A 23,067-nucleotide genomic window follows, 5' to 3' on the forward strand; every position below is an offset into this window, starting at 1 on the left:
ATGACCAAGAGAAGAGAAGGAGCAAGAAGAGATCTTAGGAGGAGGAAGATCACTTGAATGAGAGTTACACTTGCAAAAATGAAACTCTTTTCATCTAATTAAGTGGTTTGTAACCTCCATGGGATACCAAGAGTCACAACCCTTGGTAACTCCCATGAGGTGACACTTCACTTAAGCAACCATGATGATGTGGAGCATCATCATTTGTCCACTTAATGCCAACTCACCAATGAGGTGGCATAAAGTCAAGTCAAACTTGACTTTTCATCTTCCTCTCAAGTCAAGTCAAACTTGACTTAATCTCTCTCATGGTTGATCTAATCCAACCATTTAATTCAAGCCAATTTAATATAATGAATCTAATTGATTTAATTAAATTGATTCAATGAGTCATAATCTAAATTAGACTCATTGAACACATGAATCAACTTGAGTCCAACTCAATTAGCCCAATTAGGATTACTCTTAATCCAATTTGATTCATCAAATGAATCTACTCCTCTTGGTTCATCATATGAACCTAATCTCCATCCACTTGTTCTTTGTGTGTGAACCAATAGGTTCTTGTAACGTTGGCAATGCCCCTAAACTCATTTAGAAGCATAAGTAATGAGCGGTATCTAGCAATACATCATTACTACCCAAGTTACAAGAATGTTGAGATCCAACATCACCTTGTGACTACTAATTGTGACTCCTCACAATATATGACATTTGTCCTTCTATCCTAGACATCTAGATTGATCAATGTGAGGCATAGACCGTGTCATCCTCTGACCAATCTAAATCTTGAACTCCAAGTAGACTCACTAAATCAAATGAGCTCAATATCTTATATTGACTCATTTGGGCATGGTCATGTACTTCGTGGTCTGACTCTATCAAGAATACCGATGTCTCTCCCGTCATATAGGAGGGATAGATCCCATCTACATCACTCACATCCCTCCGCATAATTTGTTACATACCCAGTAATCACCTTTATAGTCCACCCAGTTACGGGTGACGTTTGACGAAACCAAAGTACATAACTCCTTATGTAGGGAACCATGGTGACTTCAGGTCCAAGGACTAGTAATCATACTAATAGCCACATGAGAAAGTATATGACACTCATATAACGATCCATGATACTTTCTCATGGCGGGTCATTCAGTATACATTCTCTAATGCATACCCATGTGTCAACTTGATATCTCTATATCCATGACTTGTGAGACCAAGTCATCGAGTTGACCTACATGCTAGTCTTATTGCATTAACATTGTCCCTGAATGTTAATACTCGACTAGGAATGATTTAGAGTAGTGTTCCCTATATCATCTCACTATTGATTCAACCAATCGATTGATATAGGTAAGAACCTTCTACTCAAGGACGTTATTATACCTAGTTTATTTGGCACCAATGCAAGTAAGTATAATAACCAAAAATCAAATGCCTTTATTTATATAGAAAATGATACAACAAGTCCAAAATACAATCATCAAATGATTGGCTCTAGGGCACTAGCTAACATAAAGACCTCAGTTATTATGGAAGTGTGTGCTCTTAATCCTAATATAATAACAAGCACATATATTTGATATTTATTTCTTTAATTTATCAATGGGTGAGATTTAGTTTGATAAATCAATAAGCCCGATAAATTGAGAAATGATATCACTTATAGTGTATGTTGTTGATTATAGAAGGAAACTGTGTCCTAGTAATCTAGGTTGATAATGTCCCCAAGAGGAGCTCATAAGGATTGTCATGTTAAACCCTGCAGGTGGACTTAGTCCGACATGACGATGAGGTTGAGTGGTGCTACTCTTGGACTAAGATATTAATTAAGTGAGTTGTCAGTAACTCATTTAATTAGTAGACATTCGACATCTTAAACACAGGGAGACTAACACACTCATAATAAGAAGGAGCTCAAAATATAATTTGGGATTGGTGCGATAGTTCAATAATAATTTTTTAGTGGAATGAATTAGTATTGATGGAATTAAGTTGTGTGTTCGGGGTGAACACGGGAAGCTTAATTTCATCAGGAGACCAAAACCAATTCCTCCTCTCGGTCCCTATCGTAGCCTCTTGTATATAGAGATTTATACCCACCACATATCCACCTTACCCAACCTATAGGGGTCGGCCAAGCCAAGCTTGAAGCTCAAGCTTAGGGTCGGCCAAGCCTAAAGGTTGAGCCTTAAGGTGGCCGGCCAATTGCTTGGAGCCCAAACTTAGGTGGTCGGCCACATCATATTAAAAAGGGATTTTTATTAAAATTATTTCTTATGTGGATATCATGGTTTTAAAAGAGAGTTTGAAATTTAAATCTTCCCTTTTATAGCTTTCTACAAAAGATTAAGAAAAGATTTGAAATCTTTCCTTATTTGTAGATTGAAAGGTAGATTTTAATTTTGAAAAAACTTTCCTTTTTTTAACCATATTCATGATTTAAAAGAGAGTTTAAAAATTAAATATCTCTTTTATAAGTTTCTACTAAAGATTAAGAAAAGATTTGATATCTTTCCTTATTTGTAGATTGAAAGGAGATTTTAATTTTTAGAGATAACTTTCCTTTTTGGAAATTATCTACATGTTTAAAAGAAATGTTTTAATTTATAAAATTTCCTTTTTATAACTCACCATGAAGGGAAAAATTATTAGAAATTTTTTTTATAAATTTCTGGAAACAAATTAGGAAATTTTAATTTTTGTTTTAATTAAAACTCTCCTTGTTTTGGGGAAATAAGTGGTCGGCCATGTAATAATGAAAAGGAAAATTATTTTTAATTAAATAAATTTTTCCTTTTCATGGCAAAAGAATTAAGGAAGTTTTTAATTAAATTTCCTTATTTGTCAAGACCAAGGATTATAAAAGAAGGGGTAGAGGTGCATTCATGGCTAACGACTCTATTATTTTTCTCCTCTCTTTTTCTCCTTGGGTGTGGTCGGCCCCTCCTCTTTCTCTCTTCTCCATCTTGTGACCGAACCTCATTGCATCCCTTGGAGTCCTTGTGGTGGCCGGATCTTGCTTGGAGAAGAAGGAGAGAAAAGGAGGCGATATTTCTAGCATCGCTTGGAGCTTGGTGGTGGCTGAACCTCTTCATCCTTGGAAGAGATTTTGGTGGCCGAAATCTAAAAGGAAGAAGAAGGTGCTTGGTGGTTCTCATCTTGAAAGATCGTTGCACACACAACATCCGAGGTTAGAAGAGGAATACGGTAGAAGATCAAGAGGTTATTTGCTTACAAAGAAAGGTATAACTAGTAATTGTTTTCTGCATCATACTAGTTTTGTTTGTATAGTTATTTTTGGAAATACCAAACACAAGAGGCATATGATTCTAGAGTTTTCAGATTTGTTTCGAAGTTGTGTTTCTTTTATTTTATTTTTCGAATTTGTGATTCGATTGTTCTTTTTGGTTAAACCTAGAGTTATTTAAGGAAATTAAATATTAGCTTTCCTTAAAAGGCTTTGTCTAGGCGGTGGTGGTTGCTCCCATATCCAAGAAGGTCATGTACCTCGCCATGCAGTCCTGGAAGCCAATTTTGGAAATTAATATTTAATGAAATTAATATTTAATGAAATTAATAACATAGGTGGATTTGGATCAATAGTGTTAAGTTCCGCTTGCGATCCAAATCTAAACCATTAAGAACAGATAAGTTAAATTTGGAATCAATGATGTTAAGTTCCGCCTGCGATTCCTAATTTAACTTCTAAAAACACAATAGGTTATTTAAGGAAAGGTTCGACACTTGTACAAAATTTTTGTACAGTGGAACCGGTACGATTTTCTTAGGACTAACCAACACAAGCAACGAGGAAATTTTAGGCGTGGTCAGAATAAAATAAGTCACAAGGGTGAGGAAATTTGTGCACGGTCTCAGTATTAACAGTGCACAAAATGTGCATTACTAAAATTTCTGAAAAATTTCTGGCTGGAGTTTAAGGCAAAAAAACACAATAGATTTTAATTTCATTAATAATGGTTTACAACCGTTGTCTTATTAGCACAACAACAACTGTTTATGCACCATTGTTCCAAGCGTTATAAAAATATTCTCATTTACAACGGTTCATTGTATCGTTGTCTCAACTATTGTTAAGATTGTCTTTTAGGATAACTGTTGCATCAAAGACAACGATTTTGTCAAAAATCGTTGTCTTTTGCTAAATTTATAACAGTTTTTCTTAAAACCATTGTCTTTTTGGTGTTGTCTTTTTGGTGTTGTCTCTATGTAGTTTTTTTGTAGTGTTATCTCTCCAAGTAAATACATTACTGGGTTTTTTCAAATAGCTAAAATAGATGGATCATGCTCGGTCTCCACACCAATTGCTATTACTAACTTCTCCGCACCTTCTCTTGTCATGTATAATCTCTAGATTTATTGAAGCATTATTGGAACTTTACAATATGTCACTATCACACAACCTGATATTATCTTTGCAGTAAATCATACTTATTAGTTCATGCATGCTTCCATTGAATAAAACTGGGAAGGTGTGAAATGAATACTCCGTTATCTCAAATGTACTATTATATATATCTTCTTTTATATCGTCAATCATTTCGAAATTTACCTGTATATGTGATGTGGATTGAGCAAGATCTCCTAAAGACAAAAGCTCAACTAGTGGAATATACATTATTTCTTGGATAAAACCTTTTCGCATGAAATTAGAAAAAGCAACCTATAGTATCTAGCTCGTTTAAGTACTGAGGTTGAATATAAAACTATAGCAAATATCGCATCTAAAATTATTTGACTTCAATTACTTCTTTCTGAACATGATCTTGTGTCAAATGTCGTACTAAAAATTTAGTGTGATAATATTAGAGTAACATCTTTCACAGCAAATTTAATCCTTCATCTATGTACAAAATATGTGGAAATTTACTTTAACAACTATCTACCTCTTACATTTTTATAGAGGATCAAATTGATAATATCTTTACTAAATCATTAATTAGATAATATTACAATAGACTAACAAGCAAACTCAATATCAAAATCCTCCCTTTGAAATTGTCAGAGATAAAAGAAAATTATTCAGTAAAACATAATTATTAGAATCTTCGTTTTATTAATCTATTAATGGACCGAGTATTATAATGTTTTATATAAATTGTATACCTCGGATAAACCGTAATGAATCAAGAGGTTTAACCGTAATGAATCTAGAAGTTTATTTCCTTGCATCTCTTCTCTACCCATTACTTTTTTTACACGGAGAACATATGGTTTCACAACTCTTTAAAACGTCGTCCGTTCCCGCGGGCACAGACATATATGCACACACAAAGCCCTGGGCTCAAGAACTTTTCCACTAACTTAGTATCGCTGTGGCTTCACCAGGACACCTCCTGACATCATTCTAATCTCTTTGTCTGTTAGCTTTAGGTTCGTTCGTCCGTCGCCGCCATGATCTATTTAAGTTGGTTGACCGGTAATTTAATAATCCACGGTGTTTAAGCTAAAACACACCTTTTTCTTAGAATTCACAGGCCGCCTTGGTCTATTAAACCCAGCTCACTGCTCCGCTCCGCTCCATCACACTTCCTATCCACTGGGAAACTAAGGTCTCTCCTTTGTCTTAATTTATCTACGAGCATGGGGGAAAAGAAAGAGGGTGGGGAGCAGTTGTCGTCGGTGGAGAAGATGGCGGCTCCGCCTAAGCAAGGCCACAACATGTACGCCATGGGCTGCACCATGCTCGCCTCCTTGGCCTCCATCCTGTTGGGATACGGTACGTACGTTGTCGTCGGCTTTGATTCTTGGAGGTTGTTTGTGATCGAATGTTTCTGTTTGGGGATTGTATCAGATATCGGAGTGATGAGCGGAGCTCAAAAGTTCATACAGAAAGACCTCCACATCAGCGACACGCAGGTGGAGATTCTCCTCGGCATCCTTGATCTCTTCTCTCTCGTCGGTTCCTTCTCCGCCGGATTCACCTCCGACTGGATCGGCCGCCGGTACACGATCGTCCTCGCGGCCGCCATCTTCTTCGCTGGCGCGCTGCTAATGGGCTTCGCCATGAATTATGCTTTTCTCATGTTCGGCCGCTTAGTCTCTGGCATCGGCGTTGGATATGCGCTTATGATCGCCCCCACGTACACCGCCGAGGTCGCCCCTGCCTCCAGCCGTGGCTTCCTCAGTTCCTTCCCGGAGGTCTTCATCAACGTCGGCATTCTCCTAGGATACATCTCCAACTACGCCTTCTCCCATCTCCGGCAATCCCTCGGGTGGCGATTCATGCTCGGCGTTGGTGCCATCCCGGCGGTTTTTCTCGGCTTCGGCGTGCTCGCCATGCCGGAGTCGCCGAGGTGGCTCGTCATGCGTGGCCGCCTCGGCGACGCTAAGGAGGTTCTCGAGAAGACCTGTGACTCGTCGGAGGAAGCTCAGCTCCGTCTCGCAGACATCAAGCGGGCTGCCGGAATCCCGGAAGAATGCAACGCAGACGTGGTGGAGGTCCCCAAGAAGAACAGAGACAACAGCGGAGCCTGGAGGGAGCTGCTGCTCCGGCCGAGACCGTCGGTGCGCCGTGTGCTGATCGCCGCCATGGGGATCCACTTCTTCCAGCAGGCGTCGGGGATCGACTCTGTGGTGCTGTACAGTCCCCGGGTGTTCGAGGCGGCGGGGATCAAATCTGACAACGCGCAGCTGGGGACGACGGTGGCGGTGGGGTTCACCAAGACTCTCTTCATCCTGGTGGCGACCTTCTTCCTAGACCGCGTGGGGAGGCGGCCGTTGCTTCTGGGGAGCTACGCAGGGATGATCGTGTCGATGGCGGGGCTGGGGATCGGGATGACTGCGGTGAGCAGGCACGGCGATGGAGGGCACCAGCTCCAGTGGGCGGTGGCGCTCAGCATCAGCTCCACGCTGGCCTACGTGACGTTTTTCTCCATCGGCGCGGGGCCCATCGCGTGGGTGTACAGCTCGGAGATCTTCCCTCTGCGCCTGCGGGCGTTGGGGGCCGCCATCGGGGTGGCCGTGAACCGGATCACCAGCGGCGTCATCGCCATGACCTTCCTCTCGCTCTCCAAGGCCATCACGCTGGGGGGCAGCTTCTTCTTGTACTCCGGAATCTCCGCGGTGGCATGGGTGTTCTTCTTCACGTTCTTGCCGGAGACGCGGGGCAGGACGCTGGAGGAGATGCCGAATCTCTTTGGGGAGAAAAAGAAGACGGCGGCGCCGGAGAAGGGGAAGGAAGACACTACAGGAGTCGAAATGGTGAACGATGGTAATTAGTACTAGAAAACAAAAGGGCACAATTTATCAATCAACTATGACTCGTTGTAAACGATATTCTAGCAAACACAATTTGATATCGGACAGGATTTCAAATACAATTTGATATCGGACAGGATGTGATTAAATTGAAGAGAAGATAACAAGAGTAATTTTGAAGAAGAAAATTTTTATTAAAATTCGAAAGGTTAATTTCTTGGCATCTAAACATGACTTTTACATCGATCATAATTTCAGAATCAAATAAAGAAAAAAATTATAATAATTACTGATCCTATCCGGAAATTGAATCAGACGGACCATCAGATTAGGTGGCGAGAATATTGATCGAATCGCGACATCTCGGAGGGGGGTATGCTGAGATGACTTATATGTTGACCATGTCGTCAGAAGTTCTCTGGTCAACGCTACCTGCAGCTAGCAACCGGGTTACCCCCGATCCCTGGAACCCCGAGATTTGAGCCAAATCTAACGAATATATGAGTAACAGACTAATAATATAATAATGAAATAAATGAGGGACGAGTATGGAAAATATACCATGGTCCAGGGGGGCGTCCTCGGATGGGACGCTGCTCGAGTTGTTGTGCCCCCGGTCCCTGGAACCCCGAGCCTCGAGGCAGATCCAACGAATATATGAATAACAGACTAATAATATAATAATAAAATAAATGAGGGGTGAGTATGGAAAACATACCCTGGCCTAAGGGGGCGCCCTCGGATAGGATGCTGCTTGAATTGTTGTGACCCGAAAGAGCAGATGACGCCGAGCCGGATGAAGAGCTGGATCTAACGACGAGGAGCTGGACGCGGTGGCATAAAACCTGATGCGACCTTGGCACGCAGTCTGAGTTATGACATCAGCACGCAGGCCGGGATAAGACATCGGCACGTAGGCCGAGATAAAATATCAACTCGCATGCCAGGATATGAAATCGGCACGCAGAGAGGGATACAATGGGCACACCCAAATAAGACAACGATGCGAGGATTGGAATGTAGCCTCGACTCGAAGGTTCGAACTCAACAAAGATGGAGCATGATCAGATCAGTGTCCATTGGCGGCGAGGGTTTGAAGGCCCGACCCCCATCGAAGGCATACGACAATGCAGACGGTCCGGAGGTGGAATAAGATGAGGCGATAAGAGAGGTAGCGCTTGGCTGTCCGACGGTCCGAAGGGCGACGACCGACGGCTGTGGACACCGGTGTGCCAAGGAAGAGGAAAGCGGCAGGCATGGTAGCGACTTGACTCGCGGCAACGGCCGGTGGAGGCCAGCGCAGTGGAGGATATGACGAAGGGCGGTGTCGGCGCTATTGAGAACGTGCAAGGGAGGGGACGAGGAAGAGGAAAGCGGTGGTGTGCAAAGAGGGAGAAGAGGGGTGGCTCGGCTGCGGTTCCGGTGAGAGGAGGAAAAGAAGAGGAGCGGCTACGAGTCAGTCCGGTGGTGGCATCGCGAGGAGAGGGAGAGGAGCGGTGGTGTTGCTGTCGGCGACATGGTGGGTAGCGTCCGAAGCCCTCCACCGGTGGCAGTGGTGACGGCATCCGCGAGGTCTCTGAGAAGGAAGGGACGAAGGCTTGGCCGCAGCGTGAAGAGGGGGAGCGAGAGAGAGAGGCGACGGCTGAAGAAGTCGGCGACGACGTGCATGAGGTGTCGGCTTTCCTCAGGTGGGAGAGAGAGCAGCGGCGGGAAAAATCCACTAAGAAGGGAAACTCCCACCCCCCCCCCCTCCCTTTTTACTCTGTGCCTCCCTTCCCGTCTTAAACCCTGCACAGTATAAAGATGAAATTGCCCCCTCCTCTCCCCTCTAATTCCACCTCTACCCTTAATCTATATCCGTATCACAAGCCTCCCCTTCAAGTCTAGTCGAAAGAGGCGCGAGTCCGACTGACTAGACCCAACCAAACGAAGAGTGAAATCCCTCCTGAATGTAGAATCATATCGTCATGCCAAGCAGGCAATCGGTCGAATGCTAAGTGAGAGACCGAGTGATATCGAGCAAACGGTCATGTGATGCTAAGTCGAGCGATAGAGCGAATGCTAAGCGGGCGATAGGGGGCGTGCCGAACGGGTAGAAGGACGAAAGGCGGGCGGTGTCGAGCGCGTGACAGAGAAAATGTTGCTCGAGAAATAGAGATAATGTCGTTCGGATGGAATGAGAATGGGCGGGCGAAGCCGAGTGCACAATCGAGAAAATGTCAACCAAGCGAAAATCACGATCGGATGACTGAAAATTATCGACCATGTGATCAGAAACTGTAACCACGCTATCCAAAAAAATGTCGATCGGGCAATAGAGAGAATGTCGAGCAGCTTGCAATCCAATTGTGAGTTGTGTCAAGCGCGTGACCGAGAATATGTCAACCGAGCGACAGTAAATCACGACCGAGCCACATAGAGAATGGTGAACGAGCAAAGCCATGAGCGCGACCGAGAAAAATACCGATCGAGCGACAGTAAATCACGACTGGGCTATCGAATAAGGCCGACCTGGATCAAAAAATACTGAGCGGGTCGAAAGACGATGGGCGAGCGACAATAAGTCGCAACCGGGCAATTGAATAATGCCGACCTAACAATCGAAAAATGCTGACTTGGTAATTGAAAAGTGCTGACCTGGCAATCGACAAATGTTGACCTGGATCAAAAAAATGTTGAGCGGGTCAAAAGTCGATGGGCGAGGCTATCAAACGCGTGATCGAGAAAATGTCAACCGAGTGACAATAAATCACGATCAAGCAATCGAACAATGACGGCTGGATAATAGGGAGAAACCCGAGCTGGTGGAACCATGACAAGCGAGGGGTTCCGAGGGCGCGACCAGAAGAATGTCGACCAATGCAAAGTAAACGACCGAGCAGATGGCCAAACGATACTGATCAGTCGATGAAGAGAAAGTCGACCGTACAAAGTGAACAACTGAGCAGATAGCCAAGTGATACTGATCGGTTGTCTAAGAGAAGGCCAACCCGGTGATCGAAAGAATGCCAAGTGGGCGCGAAGCATGTGCACTAGATAGACATGGAACTTGAGACCAAATGAGAATGGGAGCATAACCCGTGGATCAAGCATGAACGCGAGTAGAACCTGTGGATGGAGCACAAACAAGAGCAGAACAATTAGGCGGTTATGCAAATGCCGTATAAGGAGAAAAGAGGGTATCCACCGAGCAGCAAATGTGGGGCAAAGCGATGAGTGAGATGCGATGGGCAAGTTCCGGGTAAAGCGACAAGTTAGGCAGGAGCGGTGAGTGCCGGGCATAGCAGTGATTGAGGCGCGAATGGTGAGTGTCAGGCAAGTGAGTCATGAATGATGAGTGCCAGGCAGAGCGGCAAGTGGAGCGAATGTGATGAGTGTCGAGCAAAGCGGCGAGTGAGGCGAGTATGGTGAGTGCCGGGCAGAGAGGTCGTTGGTCACTTATAACTCGCGCTGGGGTGAGAGTCTGGAAAATCTACTGAGAGGTCGTTGGTCATGAGAACATGCTCACTTATAACTCACACTGGGGTGAGAATCTGGAATCTCGACCAAGAGGTTGTTGGGCGTGAGAGCATGCTCACTTTAACTCACGCTGAGGCGAGAGTCTGGAGGCGTGAGAGCATGCTCACTTATAACTCACGCTGGGACAAGAGTCTAGAATCCCGACCACGAGGTCGTTGGTCATGAGAGCATGCTCACTTATAACTCGTGATGGGGCGAGAGTCTGGAAAACCGACCGAGAGGTCGTTGGTCATGAGAGTATGCTCACTTATAACTCGCGCTGGGGCGAGAGTCTAGAATCCCGACTGAGAGGTTGTTAGGCGTGAGAGCATGCTTACTTATTGTTAGGATCCTTCGTACGGAGGCTAGAGGGGGGGTGTGAATAGCCGACCCCAAATCGTCGTTTCTTTCTACAAAACGTGTTAGCGCAGCTGAAAATAAACACAGAAACGAAAGGGAAAGAAGACAAACCTCAAACAAACTGATGTAACGAGGTTCGGAGATAAACTCCTACTCCTCGGCGTGTCCGTAAGGTGGACGAAGCCTATCAATCCGTCGGTGGATGAGTCCCCGGAGAACCGGCTAATAGATGCTCCTTGTGGGTGGAGAAACCTCGCCACAATACTTGTAACAACAAGAAAGGAGTACAAGGAAAGCAAGAAGCAAATACAAACAACAATATGAATGCAACACTCGCTTGCCTTCTCTGTCGACCGGAGGCGATGAAGCAGCAACTTCACAACCCAACTGCAGCAGCTGATCGACGACTGGAAGCTCACGCGAAGCTTCGGAAGCGAGCTCAACAAAGCTCAGAACCTCAGAGCACAGGAGCAGAAGCTTCAATCCAAGGAAGAAGAAGAAGAAACCAATGTAGAAGCTCTCAGCCTCCTTTTATACCTGCGGAGAAAGAAGCACAGAAGAAATCTAGCCGTTGCGTCGCAACGGCTAGTGCCCTGATCGGTCTGTGGACCGATCAGGGAACCTACTGATCGGTCCACAGACCGATCAGGGAACTTCCTGATCGGTCTGGGGACCGATCAGGCTTTGTGCTGATCGGTCCCCAGACCGATCAGCCCCTCTTGCGCCTCGCTCCTGTTCGGCTTCTGATCGACTCCTGATCGGTCACCAGACCGATCAGTTGATTGGTCACCAGACCGATCAGAATATTCGCGGTATCACTGGATCGATCACCAGATCGATCCAGCTCATGGTTTTCGCCCAAACCAAGTCCAAACCAACATCCGGTCAATCTTGACCTGTTGGTACATTGTGCCTAGCATCCAGTCACTCCCTTGACCTGCTAGGACTCCCCGCTAAGTGTCAGGTCAATCCCTTTGACCCACTTAGACTTTTCTCTCCGTACCAAGTATCCGGTCAATCCTATGACCTACTTGGACTTCCCATCACCAGATGTCCGATCACCCTTGATCCATCTGGATTTTCCCTTGCCCGGCTTCACTCACCAGGACTTTCACCTAGCTTCACTCACTAGGGTTTTCACCTGGCTTCACTCACCAGGATTTCCAATCTGCCTGGCTTCACTCACCAGGATTTCCCAACTGTCTGGCTTGACTCACCAGGACTTTTCCAATTGCCTGGCTTCACTCACCAGGACTTTCTAACTGCCTGGCTTCACTCACCAGGACTTTTCCACATCCGGTCCAGAGAACGAGCTCCCGAGCCCTCTCTGACCACAGTCCGGAGAACGAGCTTCCGAGCCCTCTCCGACTTCCCATGTGCCAAGCTTCCATACTTGGACTTCTCCGTGCCAAGTCTCCATACTTGGACTTTTCCCGTGCCAAGTCTCCATACTTGGACTTTTCCCGTGCCAAGCTCCCTGCTTGGACTTTTCCGATTCAGGTCAACTCACCTTGGGTCAACCAGGTCAACCTTGACCGCGGGTTGCACCCTCAATCTCCCAAGCTTGTATCCTTGTCAAGCATCAAGGTACAAACATTGTCAAACATAACTCGTCAAACATCAAAACACAACTCGAGTCCAGTCAACTCAAGTCTAGTCAACCAGGTCAACCTTGACCTAAGGTTGCACCAACAATCTCCCCCTTTTTGATGTTTGACAAAACCCATTGACAAAACCCATAATCAAACCCATAGTCAAGTTAGGTTAACTCGATAACCTAACTTAGGTTTTCCAATGTTCTTCCCTGAACATTCTCTAGACATTCTCCATTCTCCTTTCTACTCTCCCCCTTTTTGACACACATCAAAAAGAGTAAATCAAGGTCAAGGGTTTCTTCCTAATGAAAGTCCCATACCTTTCATTGAAACTCTTAATTTCCCCCTTGACACTAGAGTCAACAATTAACTTAGTGATAATCCCATATCACTCATCCTCAAAAATTTCTACGAGTAAAAACTCCCCCTAAAAGTCAACTCCTCCTTGACTAATAGGTAAAACTCTCCCTAAAGGTCAACTCCCCCTTGACCATTGCACCAACAATGTCTTGGAGAGTTTCAAACATTTAGAAACCTAAACTCAACTCCCAAAAACTTGAAATTTCAGACACCTGCTGAAAATCAGAAATTCGGCACGCACTGATCGGTCCCCAGACCAATCAGGAACCCCTTGGATCGATTCCCAAATCGATCCTCGCTTTCTGGATCGTCACTGATCGGTCACCATACCGATCAGGACTTCTCTGGATCGGTCCGGTGACCGATCCAGCCTCTGAAATCAGAGATTTCTGATTTTCTCCCCGGGAGAAATTCAGAAACTCACAGAAAATTACAGAAAATTCCAAAAATCGTAAAATTTTGAGGATACATTCCTCATAACATATATTATCAAGGAAAAATAGTTTTCTATGAAAATAACTTCCATTTTCAAATCTTGATACAAAGTTCAAAAACTTTGAAATAGTTCAAGTTTACCTCAACTTTGTATCAATTTGCTCAATGATGAATGCTATCACTAGAAAAGCTTCATCAAGGTTTTTCAAATCAATTTTGAAATGATTTTAAACCCTTTAATTTGGGACCACAATCTTTGGGCTATATGTACATGACTTGTACATAAGCTTTCCCTATGATCCCCAATTTTGAATTAGGTTCATCTAGGTACAAGAGCTATGCACCTTGATCCTAACTCATCATCCTAATATCTCACACACATCTAAGGTGTATCAAACACATCCAAGTCAATTTTGATGTGAGATATGGGTTTAGGTTATCTTAGGCTAAGTTTTCATGCATTTTCTAAAACAACAACTTGATCTCCATATCAAATTGTGTTGTTTATCCTTAGATCAATTTCATTGATTATAAATGCAAGAAATGATGACATGGCATAAAATGATATCATAAATGAAAACATGTGCCAATGTCATGATGTCATGGCATAAAGTATGAACCTTAAATAAAGCATGACATATAACTAACCTAAGCATTATCATGACATTTCAAATGATCATAAAATAAATATGATGTCATGACATGGCATATGGCAAACAACCATGGTAAGTTAGCACAAATAAAATACCTAGATTACCTATCTAAGTATCCTTAACACCTTAGCTAACTTAAAATCTAAACCTAGATTGCTCAAAGTGCTTCAAGAAAATGCCCAAACCTAAGTTGGCATTCCTATTTTTCTTGATTAATTTATGCCACTTAACATTAAGTATATCCTCAAATATTGGCATATTTCATATTTCCTCAAGAATAGCACCTTTTTAATTAAGGCCTAGATTGTCTTAAATTCCTAAGAGAGTACCAAGACCCCAACTTGGTATTTCTCTAGGTTTTCCTAACTTGTGCCAATAAAGATTAAAGTCGATATATATATATTTTTTTTCAAATATGACACAATTTACTCTTCAAGGAGTAAATGATAGATTCATTTCATTTTCAAAGATTCACAAAACCTTGAAAATGTTCCTTGAGTGTCAATTTCCTCAAAGTTGGGTTAACTACCCTTCTAATCGGAGTTGACACTCTCTAACCCATCTATGGGGTAGAGAAGATGCTCCTAGGAACCCAATACCTATTAGAGCTCATTGGGTTCACTAAATATTCACTAGGGATAACTTCCCTAGCAACCCTCCTAATGACCCTCTTAGGCTTTAAAGCCTTGGCCATTTGAGACTCATCAAGATCAACTCTAGGGGTGACTCCCCTTGTGACCTTGGTGTTGGTCTTCCTAGCCCTAGGTTTTGTTCCATAATCGAATGGAACATTATGATAGGTGGGCTTGACCATTTGGGACTTAGGTTTGTGACACAAACCTTTCTTGTCCTTGGACATTGGTTTTTGACCCTTAAACCCTAGAGATGACTTCTCCAAGTTCTTAAGAGCCTTTTCCAAAGTATCAAGTCTTGACCTCAAGACTTGATTCTCCTTCTCTAATACCTCAATTTTTAATTTTTCATTTTTCTTGGAGGTATTCCTAGGCATGTGTCTAGTTGATTTGGGATTTCTACCTAGGTTTTCCTTAGCCTTAGATGAGTTAACTCGCATTGGGGCGAGAGTCTAGAAAACCTGACCGAGAGGTCATTGGACGTGAGAGCATGCTTACTTATAACTTGCGTTGGGGCGAGAGTCTGAAAAAATGACCGAGAGGTCATTGGGAATTGATGGAGATGCGCCCGTGGACTTAGCCCACTCCACCTACAATTAGGGATGGAAATGGGTCGGATTCGGGTAGGATTCTATATCCTCTGTCCCCATACCCATCGGGTATAGGATCTCCGATGGGTATATCCATACCTATTAAATAATCGGATATCTTCTATAGTTATAATTTTTCTTCTTTCTATCCAACTATTATCATTCAACAAAAATATATTAAAATTAACCCCCTATTAAAAAATATATATATAATTAAAAAATATATTAAACATCTATATAGTCTCCTCCTAATATCAACAAAAATAGTAAGTTGATTTTAGAAAAAGAAAATTTTCTTTAATATATGTATATATATTATTTAATTGGGTATTCGGGTCGGGTATCGGGTATTGATAGTCCCTCCATACCCTCCTCCATTCGGGTCGGATGTCGGATCCTCCATCGGGTTCGGGTGAAATTGTCATCCCTACCTACAATCATGAAGTGTATTACATAAGGCATTAGTTAAATTTGAATCTTACTTTGCCTCCGAGGTTGGGATTAGGTGCCAAATTTTGATCAACGCTTCCTGTCACCTTCTACTCCATTTCTTGAGGTAGCCGCATGGAATTTTCAGTCCTTGAGGTGTTGGTTGCTACTCGGAAAATCTAATGGTTCCACTGTACAAAAATTTTGTACAAAGGTCTGAACCTTTTTCCTAGCTACCATGTGTTCTTTTAAATTAAACTTGGATCGCCTGCGGAACTTAACACGTTTGATCCAAATTTAATCTATTTGTTCTTTTAGGTTTTGACTTGGATCTCCTACGGAACTTAACACGTTCGATCCAAATCTCCTAGGTTATTAATTCCATTAAATATTAATTTCCATAATTGGTTCCCAGTACTGACGTGGAGAGGCACATGACCTTCTTGGATACGGGAGCAACCACCACCGACTAGACAAAACCTTTTAAGGAAAGCTAATATTTAATTTCCTAAAATAACTTTAGGTCAACCGAAAAGAACAATCAAATCACAAGGAAAAGAAAAACAAAAGAACATTACATCGAAAACAAATTCGAAATACTAAAATCGTATGCCTCTTGTATTTGGTATTATTTCCAAAAATAACTAGTATGATGCGGAAAGGAAAAATAATAGTTATACCTTTTAGAAAAACCTCTTGATCTTCTACCGTATTTCTCTTCTAACCTCGGACGTTGTGTGGGCAACGATCTTCCGAGATGAGAAACCACCAAAACACCTTCTTCTCCTCCTTGTAAGATTCGGCCAACTCAAGTGCACCTCCAAGGATGAAGAGAAAACACCACCAATGCTCCAAGAGATGTAAGCTTTCTCTCCTTCTTCTCCAAGCTTGTATCCGGCCACAACTAGATCTCCAAAAGAAAGAAGAGGTTCGGCCACAACAAGGAGAAGAGAAAGCTTGAAGGGGTCGGCCACACAAAGGAAGAAAAGAGGGAGAAGAATAATAGAAGTTGTATCTCATGAAGGCACCCCAACCCCCTCTTTTATATTCCTTAGCCTTGGTAAATAAGGAAATTTAATTATAATAAAATTTCCTTAACTTTCTTTGACATGAATTAATTGGAAGAATTAAATAAAACTTCCTCTTTATCCATACAATGGCCGACCACAATTAAAAGGGCAAATTAGGAGAGTTTCAATCAACAAATTAAAACTTCCTAATTTGTTTCCGGAAATTTTAAAAAATAAAATTTCTCTTCAAAAATCCCTTCATGGTTGATAAAAAGAAATTTCTATAATTTTATTTTCAACATGTGAATAATTTACAAAGAGAAAAAATAAAATATCTTTCCAATCTACAAATAAGGAAAGAGATCTAATCTCTTTCTTTAATCTTTTGTAGACCCTTTTAAAAGAGATATTTTAATTTTAATTCTCTCCAATAAATTAAATCTTCCACATAAGAAAAATTGAAAATTAAAATTCTTTTAAATTTAATGGGGGCGGGCCACCTAAGCTTGGGTTCAAGCTAGGGTCGGCCACCCATGAATCAAGGCTTGGCCGGCCCTAGCTTGAACCACAAGCTAGCTTGGTCGGCCCCCCTTATCATAGGTATGAAGGTGGGTATAGGTGGGTATAGTACTCTATAAATAAGAGGCTACGATAGGGACCGAGAGGAGGAATTGGTTTTGGTCTCCCGATAAAATTAAGCATCCCATGTTCGCCCCGAACACATAACTTAATTTTATCAATAATAATTCATTCCACTAGAGAACTATTATTGAACTACCGCACCAATCCCAAATTACATTTTTGGGCTCCTTCTTATGATGAGTGTGTTAGTCTCCCTGTGTTTAAGATGTCGAATGTCCACAAATTAAGTGAGTTACTGACAACTCATTTAATTAATATCTTAATCCAAGAATAGTACCACTCAACCTTATCGTCATGTCGGACTAAGTCCACCTGCAGGGTTTAACATGACAATCTTTATGAGCTCATCTTGGGGACATTATCAACCTAGATTATTATGACACAGTTTCCTTCTATAATCAACAACACACACTATAAGTGATATCATTTCCAACTTATCGGGCTTATTGATTCATCGAACTAAATCTCACCCATTGATAAATTAAAGAAATAAATATCAAATATATGTGCTTGTTATTATATTAGGATTAAGAGTACACACTTCCATAATAACTGAGGTATTTGTTCCTTTATAAAGTCAGTATAAAAGAAATAATCTCAAATGGTCCTACTCAATATACTCTAAGTGTACTAGTGTAATTATATAGTCAAGATAAACTAATTCCTAATTACACTACGACCTTTCAATGGTTTGTTCCTTTCTATTTTGGTCGTGAGCTACTGTTTATAATTTATAAGGTACTGATAACATCATCTTCTGTATGTGGCACCACATACTATGTTATCTACAATATAAATTAATTGAACAACTACAACTAAATGTAGATAATTTGACCAAATGTGATTCTTTATTCAAAATAAATGTTTACAAAAGCTTAGGCTTTCAGTATACACTCTAACATGAGGCATGGTCTTCGTAAGGTATGGTGCCATTGTTTTCATACAACTCCATGATTTCCCTATCCTTTCCATTATCAATGTCATTTCATAGGGATCTGACTCATGCCCCACGAACTTTTCTTGTTATGATGCCTGATGTACACTTTCTACACGCGACACCAGGGAGCTTCTCCTTCTTGATCTAACAGCTATCGTGTGCCCAATTGTTTCTATTGTCTGGCTCGAATCCCAATGCTCCTTAAGGGTTTTGATTTAAAAACCCTAAAGGCCTCCAACAGTTGTTCATCAGTGCTTCGTCTTCCTTCAACCTTTCCTCCTCTGCTTGCTTCTGCTCGTTCACTTTCACTTTCGTATAAGTGCTTCTCATCCCTCATCTTCTGCTCCTTCATTTGTTGATTCAATAATGGCCATAGAGACGGTGGTACCATGGTATGCGTATTTTCATTCAGATTTGGATAGGAGTAATCTCAGGTCTGTACAATCTAGTTTGCAGCTTTCCGAAGCATATACGCTTCGCCTTCCAGGACTGGATGACCATCCTTATCCTCCTCCCACCAGCTTTGTGACCTTCTTCAAGGACCAACTTCTCGATGGTCTTCGATTTCCCATCCCTTCCTTCTTTTCCTCCTTGAGTCAGTATTTTGGTATCCCCTTGTTCCAATTTGCTCCTAATGCCTTCCGCGCTATGTGTGGAATGGTAATCTTGTGTCGCCTGTATGAGATCTCTTTGACTCCTCAACTCTTTCACCATTTCTATTCCCTTAAGCGATCAAAGTCGGGCGTCTTCATGGTATAATCTAGGATCAGGTATAGATTTTTTGAGGGCCTACCTTCTTCAAATTAAGGCTGGAAGTCCCGCTTTTTCTATGTCCAATTGTCCGAGTCTGTGACCTAGCCTGTTGAATGGCGCCTCAATCTTCCCTCTTCCTTTGGGTTGAGAGACCATTAGCACCAGCCTGCTTGTTCGACTGCCTCTGAAAAACTAGATGGAGTGCAACTTTGACTCTCTTCTCTGCTTTGAGAGAGCGTGTTGTATACTTTCGGGCTAAGCCCCATCCAGACGCCTTTGAGCGTACCTTTTGGTAATATCACTCAACTCCCTTTGCATATCTTCACTAACTGAGGTATTTTCTTTTTTCTGCAAAAGTCGTTATGTTTCGAGCCTTCCTCTCGACTCCTTTGTGATGCCCGGTGCAATCTTGTGAAAGCGAGGTAGAGAGATCATGGTTGGCCAGGAGGTTCCCCAGGCCAGTGTCTCAGCAGGGGCCTCCTCTCAATAGTCGGGGGACCTTGAGGCTCCCGAAGAAGAATCACTTCCTATCGAGACAACTGTCGGCGAGCAGACTTCCTCTCCGACTCCCAAGCAATGCTTACACCTTCAGCACAAGAGACGACATGTTACTCCATCAGTCCAATCTTCACCTCCTAGGCCTCCTATGTCTCGAGCATCTTCCAAGCCCAAAACTTTTGCCCAGATAAGCACTCCGGCTTCACTGGAGGTTGCAGCCTCTTCTCCTATCTCTGTCCTAGTTCAGGAACAGACAGCCTCCCGAGCAGAAAGCCAGCCCAAGACTTCTACACCTTCTGCTCCTCCATCCCTGAGTCAGCAACCACCTTCAGCTCCTACTTCCTCTTACCGCCCTAAGGAGCGAGCCAAAGGACGGTATGCTTTCACTTCTTCATTTTAGTTGTCATCCCTTCAAGTGTTGGGTCTCATCCCTTCCGCCAGCACCTCTCCCAACTACGGCCAGGTGCAACTTCATGGTGCCCTGGCTGTTTCATGGAAAACACTGTCGACCAGGTTTTAGCATGCCCCCAATTGGACTTAGCCGACCAATTCTCCCAACGACTAGTGTCGGGAGGTTTTATCTGCTTTTCCTTCATGACCTTGGAATACTGCTGATCCTGCCCCCGCTTTTTACAGACCTGTGTCATGGGCCTGGGCTTCTCCCAGTACATAGTTGGTCTTCATTGGGAGAATGAGCCCTTGAGGACTCGAATTCAGGAGATGGTGTCTCCTACGACTGCTAGTCGTGCTTTTGACCTGACGACCTCTAAGAGCCTAATTCAGTCTCACCTGCAGACGGCAGAGGACCAGAATCGAACTACCAGGGGCCTAGCTCGTGTAGAGTTTGATAAGGTGAGGTCCCTGGAGACTGTCCTAAAGACCTGTGAGTCCAAGCTTAAGTCTGAGGGCATGAGGCAAGTTTAAATCCTGGCCGACTTGGAGGCGAAGGACACGAAAGTTATCATCCTCCTCCCAACTGCAGAATCTCCAAAAGGTACATGCCTCCCTGCAGACAGACCTGGAGGCTAAAATACAAATCTGTTTGCCAGCACTGATCGGGAGGCCGCGCTTCAGAAGCAGTTGGAGGTGGCTCAGGTTGCTCTCAAATATGTGCAGGCAGAGCTTTCAGTGGCTAAGGCGGTGATGTACGTAGTTTATATACACTTTTATGCATGTCTTAACGCACATCTACTTGTATTTGATTAGCATAATCTATGTTTATTGTACCATATTTCATTGTAATGTCATACTTCCATTATATTCTATTCGGAGATATGCTCTTTGCTTGTTTTGATTGCTAGGACATTATTTGGAGCAAAAATGGAGCTTAAGTGAAATTTAGAGCTTCCAGAGTATCACGGGCAAGAAAAAACTAAGTCCTTGCAGGTTTTGGCCGTGTGGAGACCATGTGGGGGGCGAGTTGAGGCCGTGTGAATTTCACACGGCCGTGTTAAGGCCGTGTGGAATTTTCAGCACTACAGACCAAAAGTAAAATAGTCATAACTTTGTGCTCGGTTGGAGTTTTGGACTGTTCTTTATACCAATTTGTAGATAACTTCAAGATCTACAACTTTTATGAAGACTTCAACCAGATAAACCCCCATATTGATGGTGTAAAAGGCGCTGAAATGAAACATAGCCATTTAGAGCTATGACAAGGGCCATGCAAGGGGTGTGTGAGAACCACATGGCCATGACATGGCCGAGTCACATTTGTAGAGCCAAAGAAGTACATGGCCGTGTCCCAGACACGGCCGTACACGCCTACTAGAGCCAAAGTAGTACATGGTCGTGTAGATCTACACGGTCGTGCAACATTTCCAAAAGCCAAGAAAGCCCTGGCTGTGTCCTAGACATGGCCGTGTAAGAGTTTCAGAGCCAGAGGCAGAGCAAGCCGTGTAGATCTACACGACCGTGCAAGGGGGCAGTGGCAGAGCATGCCATGGCCGTGTGAGCATCACACAGCCGTGTCACCTGGGCAGTGAAGGGAATGGACCAGGTCGTGTGAGCTTCACATGGCCATGTCTCGGGGCCGTGTGGCACCCAAACCCCAACTTTATATAAGGGTTTCTTCCTCATTTGAAAGGTGAAGTTCTCCCTTTTGGGAGAGGATGAGATTTTGGGCGATTCCTCACCTTCTTGGAGGGATTTTCCAACGATCTAAGGGCAGATCTTCAACGAATCGACTCCAGGAATGAGGATTGGATCCGAAAACTGTTCTTCATCGTAGATAAGCTTTTCTTCCCTTTCTCTTCTTGGGTTTTGGGATCAAGATGCTTGTAATTTTCTTGTATTTGGATTTCTTTCCTTGTTCTATGAATTAGATCTCTTTGTTCTAGGATGGAGGGAGTATTTGTAATATGATTTGATGTAAACTCTTGTGGATTTATCAATTTCCTATTTCTATGATATTGTCCTATTTTGTATCTATTTGATCTTATGTGGATTGATGTGATTGGGCTTGATTACCATACTTGATTAAATGTTTGAGTGTCTTTTGGATCTTGTAGAGGTAATCCCTCATTCGATTATCCGAGGGACGTATGTGACAGATATGCCCATGTAAGGAAGATTGACGGATAATCTTGAGGGTGAAATAAGGTGATTCACGGGGGTAGGATAGTTTGTATACGTTAATCTTTTATATCTTGATTTAGTTGAGAAGTAATGAATTTCTATGTTGATTTTCCGAGGGACGCACGTGACAGGCAAGCTCATGTAAGGTGTAACGACTCAAATTTTCTCATTACAAGTTCTAATAGTACTTAAAAATATTTAGAAATGCTTTAGAAATATTCTAGAGATTTTTAGAAATTTTTAGAGTATTTTTATGTAATTTTTGGAATTTGTTTGATATTTTTACCAAAAGGAAGAAGTTTCAAAAAAATAAATAGGTTCGGCCAAGGTTTGAACCCGCGACCTCCGACCCGACCCTAACCTTAAGCAAAGCGTGATGACCAAGAACCCAACAGGGTCGTGCTGATTAAGGAAAGAGCGGAAATAATTTAAGTAGTAGTTAATAACAGAAATATTTAGGTATTATAAAGGGAGATTAAGAGAGAACTTAGGGTTAATTGTCGTGACTTTTCCCTTCTCCCTCTCTCGCGTGCGATGGCGGCTCGATTTGGGCGGAAGACGAAGCCGAAACTAGGGCTTCATCTCTGGCGGCCGGTGAAGGACAAATCCCGTGAGCTCTCCACGGATTAGAGGCCTTCTCATCGAGGGAATCCGTAGGCACGAAGAAAAGGTTGGATTTGCAAGCTCTCCGAAAACCCTAGAAGCTTCTTCTTGGTTGTGAGTCCAAGAAACCAATGTAAGTGCTACTCACCTGCGGTAAGGGTAATTTCAAGTTTTGATTTGGTCTTCTTTGGCTTTCGGATTTTGTTGTAAAGAGTTGTGGTTGCTAGGGGATTTAGAGTAGATCCGAGATTTTGATTTTCCCTTGCATTTT

The 23,067-nt window shown here is 42.9% G+C and overlaps 1 protein-coding gene across 1 annotated transcript; it reads left to right on the forward strand.

The window, feature by feature from the left end:
• Positions 1 to 5,535: 5,535 nt before the first annotated feature.
• LOC121973808 (polyol transporter 5-like) lies at positions 5,536 to 7,302 on the forward strand. Its single transcript, XM_042525160.1, has 2 exons — positions 5,536 to 5,743; positions 5,819 to 7,302. The coding sequence occupies exons 1-2, from the start codon at positions 5,608 to 5,610 to the stop codon at positions 7,243 to 7,245; spliced, it is 1,563 nt and encodes a 520-aa protein (XP_042381094.1). The 5' UTR covers positions 5,536 to 5,607; the 3' UTR covers positions 7,246 to 7,302.
• The last annotated feature ends 15,765 nt before the right edge of the window (positions 7,303 to 23,067 follow it).

Source organism: Zingiber officinale, chromosome 4A (genome assembly GCF_018446385.1).
Source record: "Zingiber officinale cultivar Zhangliang chromosome 4A, Zo_v1.1, whole genome shotgun sequence".
NCBI lineage: Eukaryota > Viridiplantae > Streptophyta > Magnoliopsida > Zingiberales > Zingiberaceae > Zingiber > Zingiber officinale.

Coding starts and splice junctions, on each gene's coding strand:
- LOC121973808 (XM_042525160.1), top strand. CDS start 5,608: ATGGGGGAAAAGAAAGAGGGTGGGGAGCAGTTGTCGTCGGTGGAGAAG. Junction 5,744..5,818: donor CTCCATCCTGTTGGGATACG/GTACGTACGTTG, acceptor GGATTGTATCAG/ATATCGGAGTGATGAGCGGA.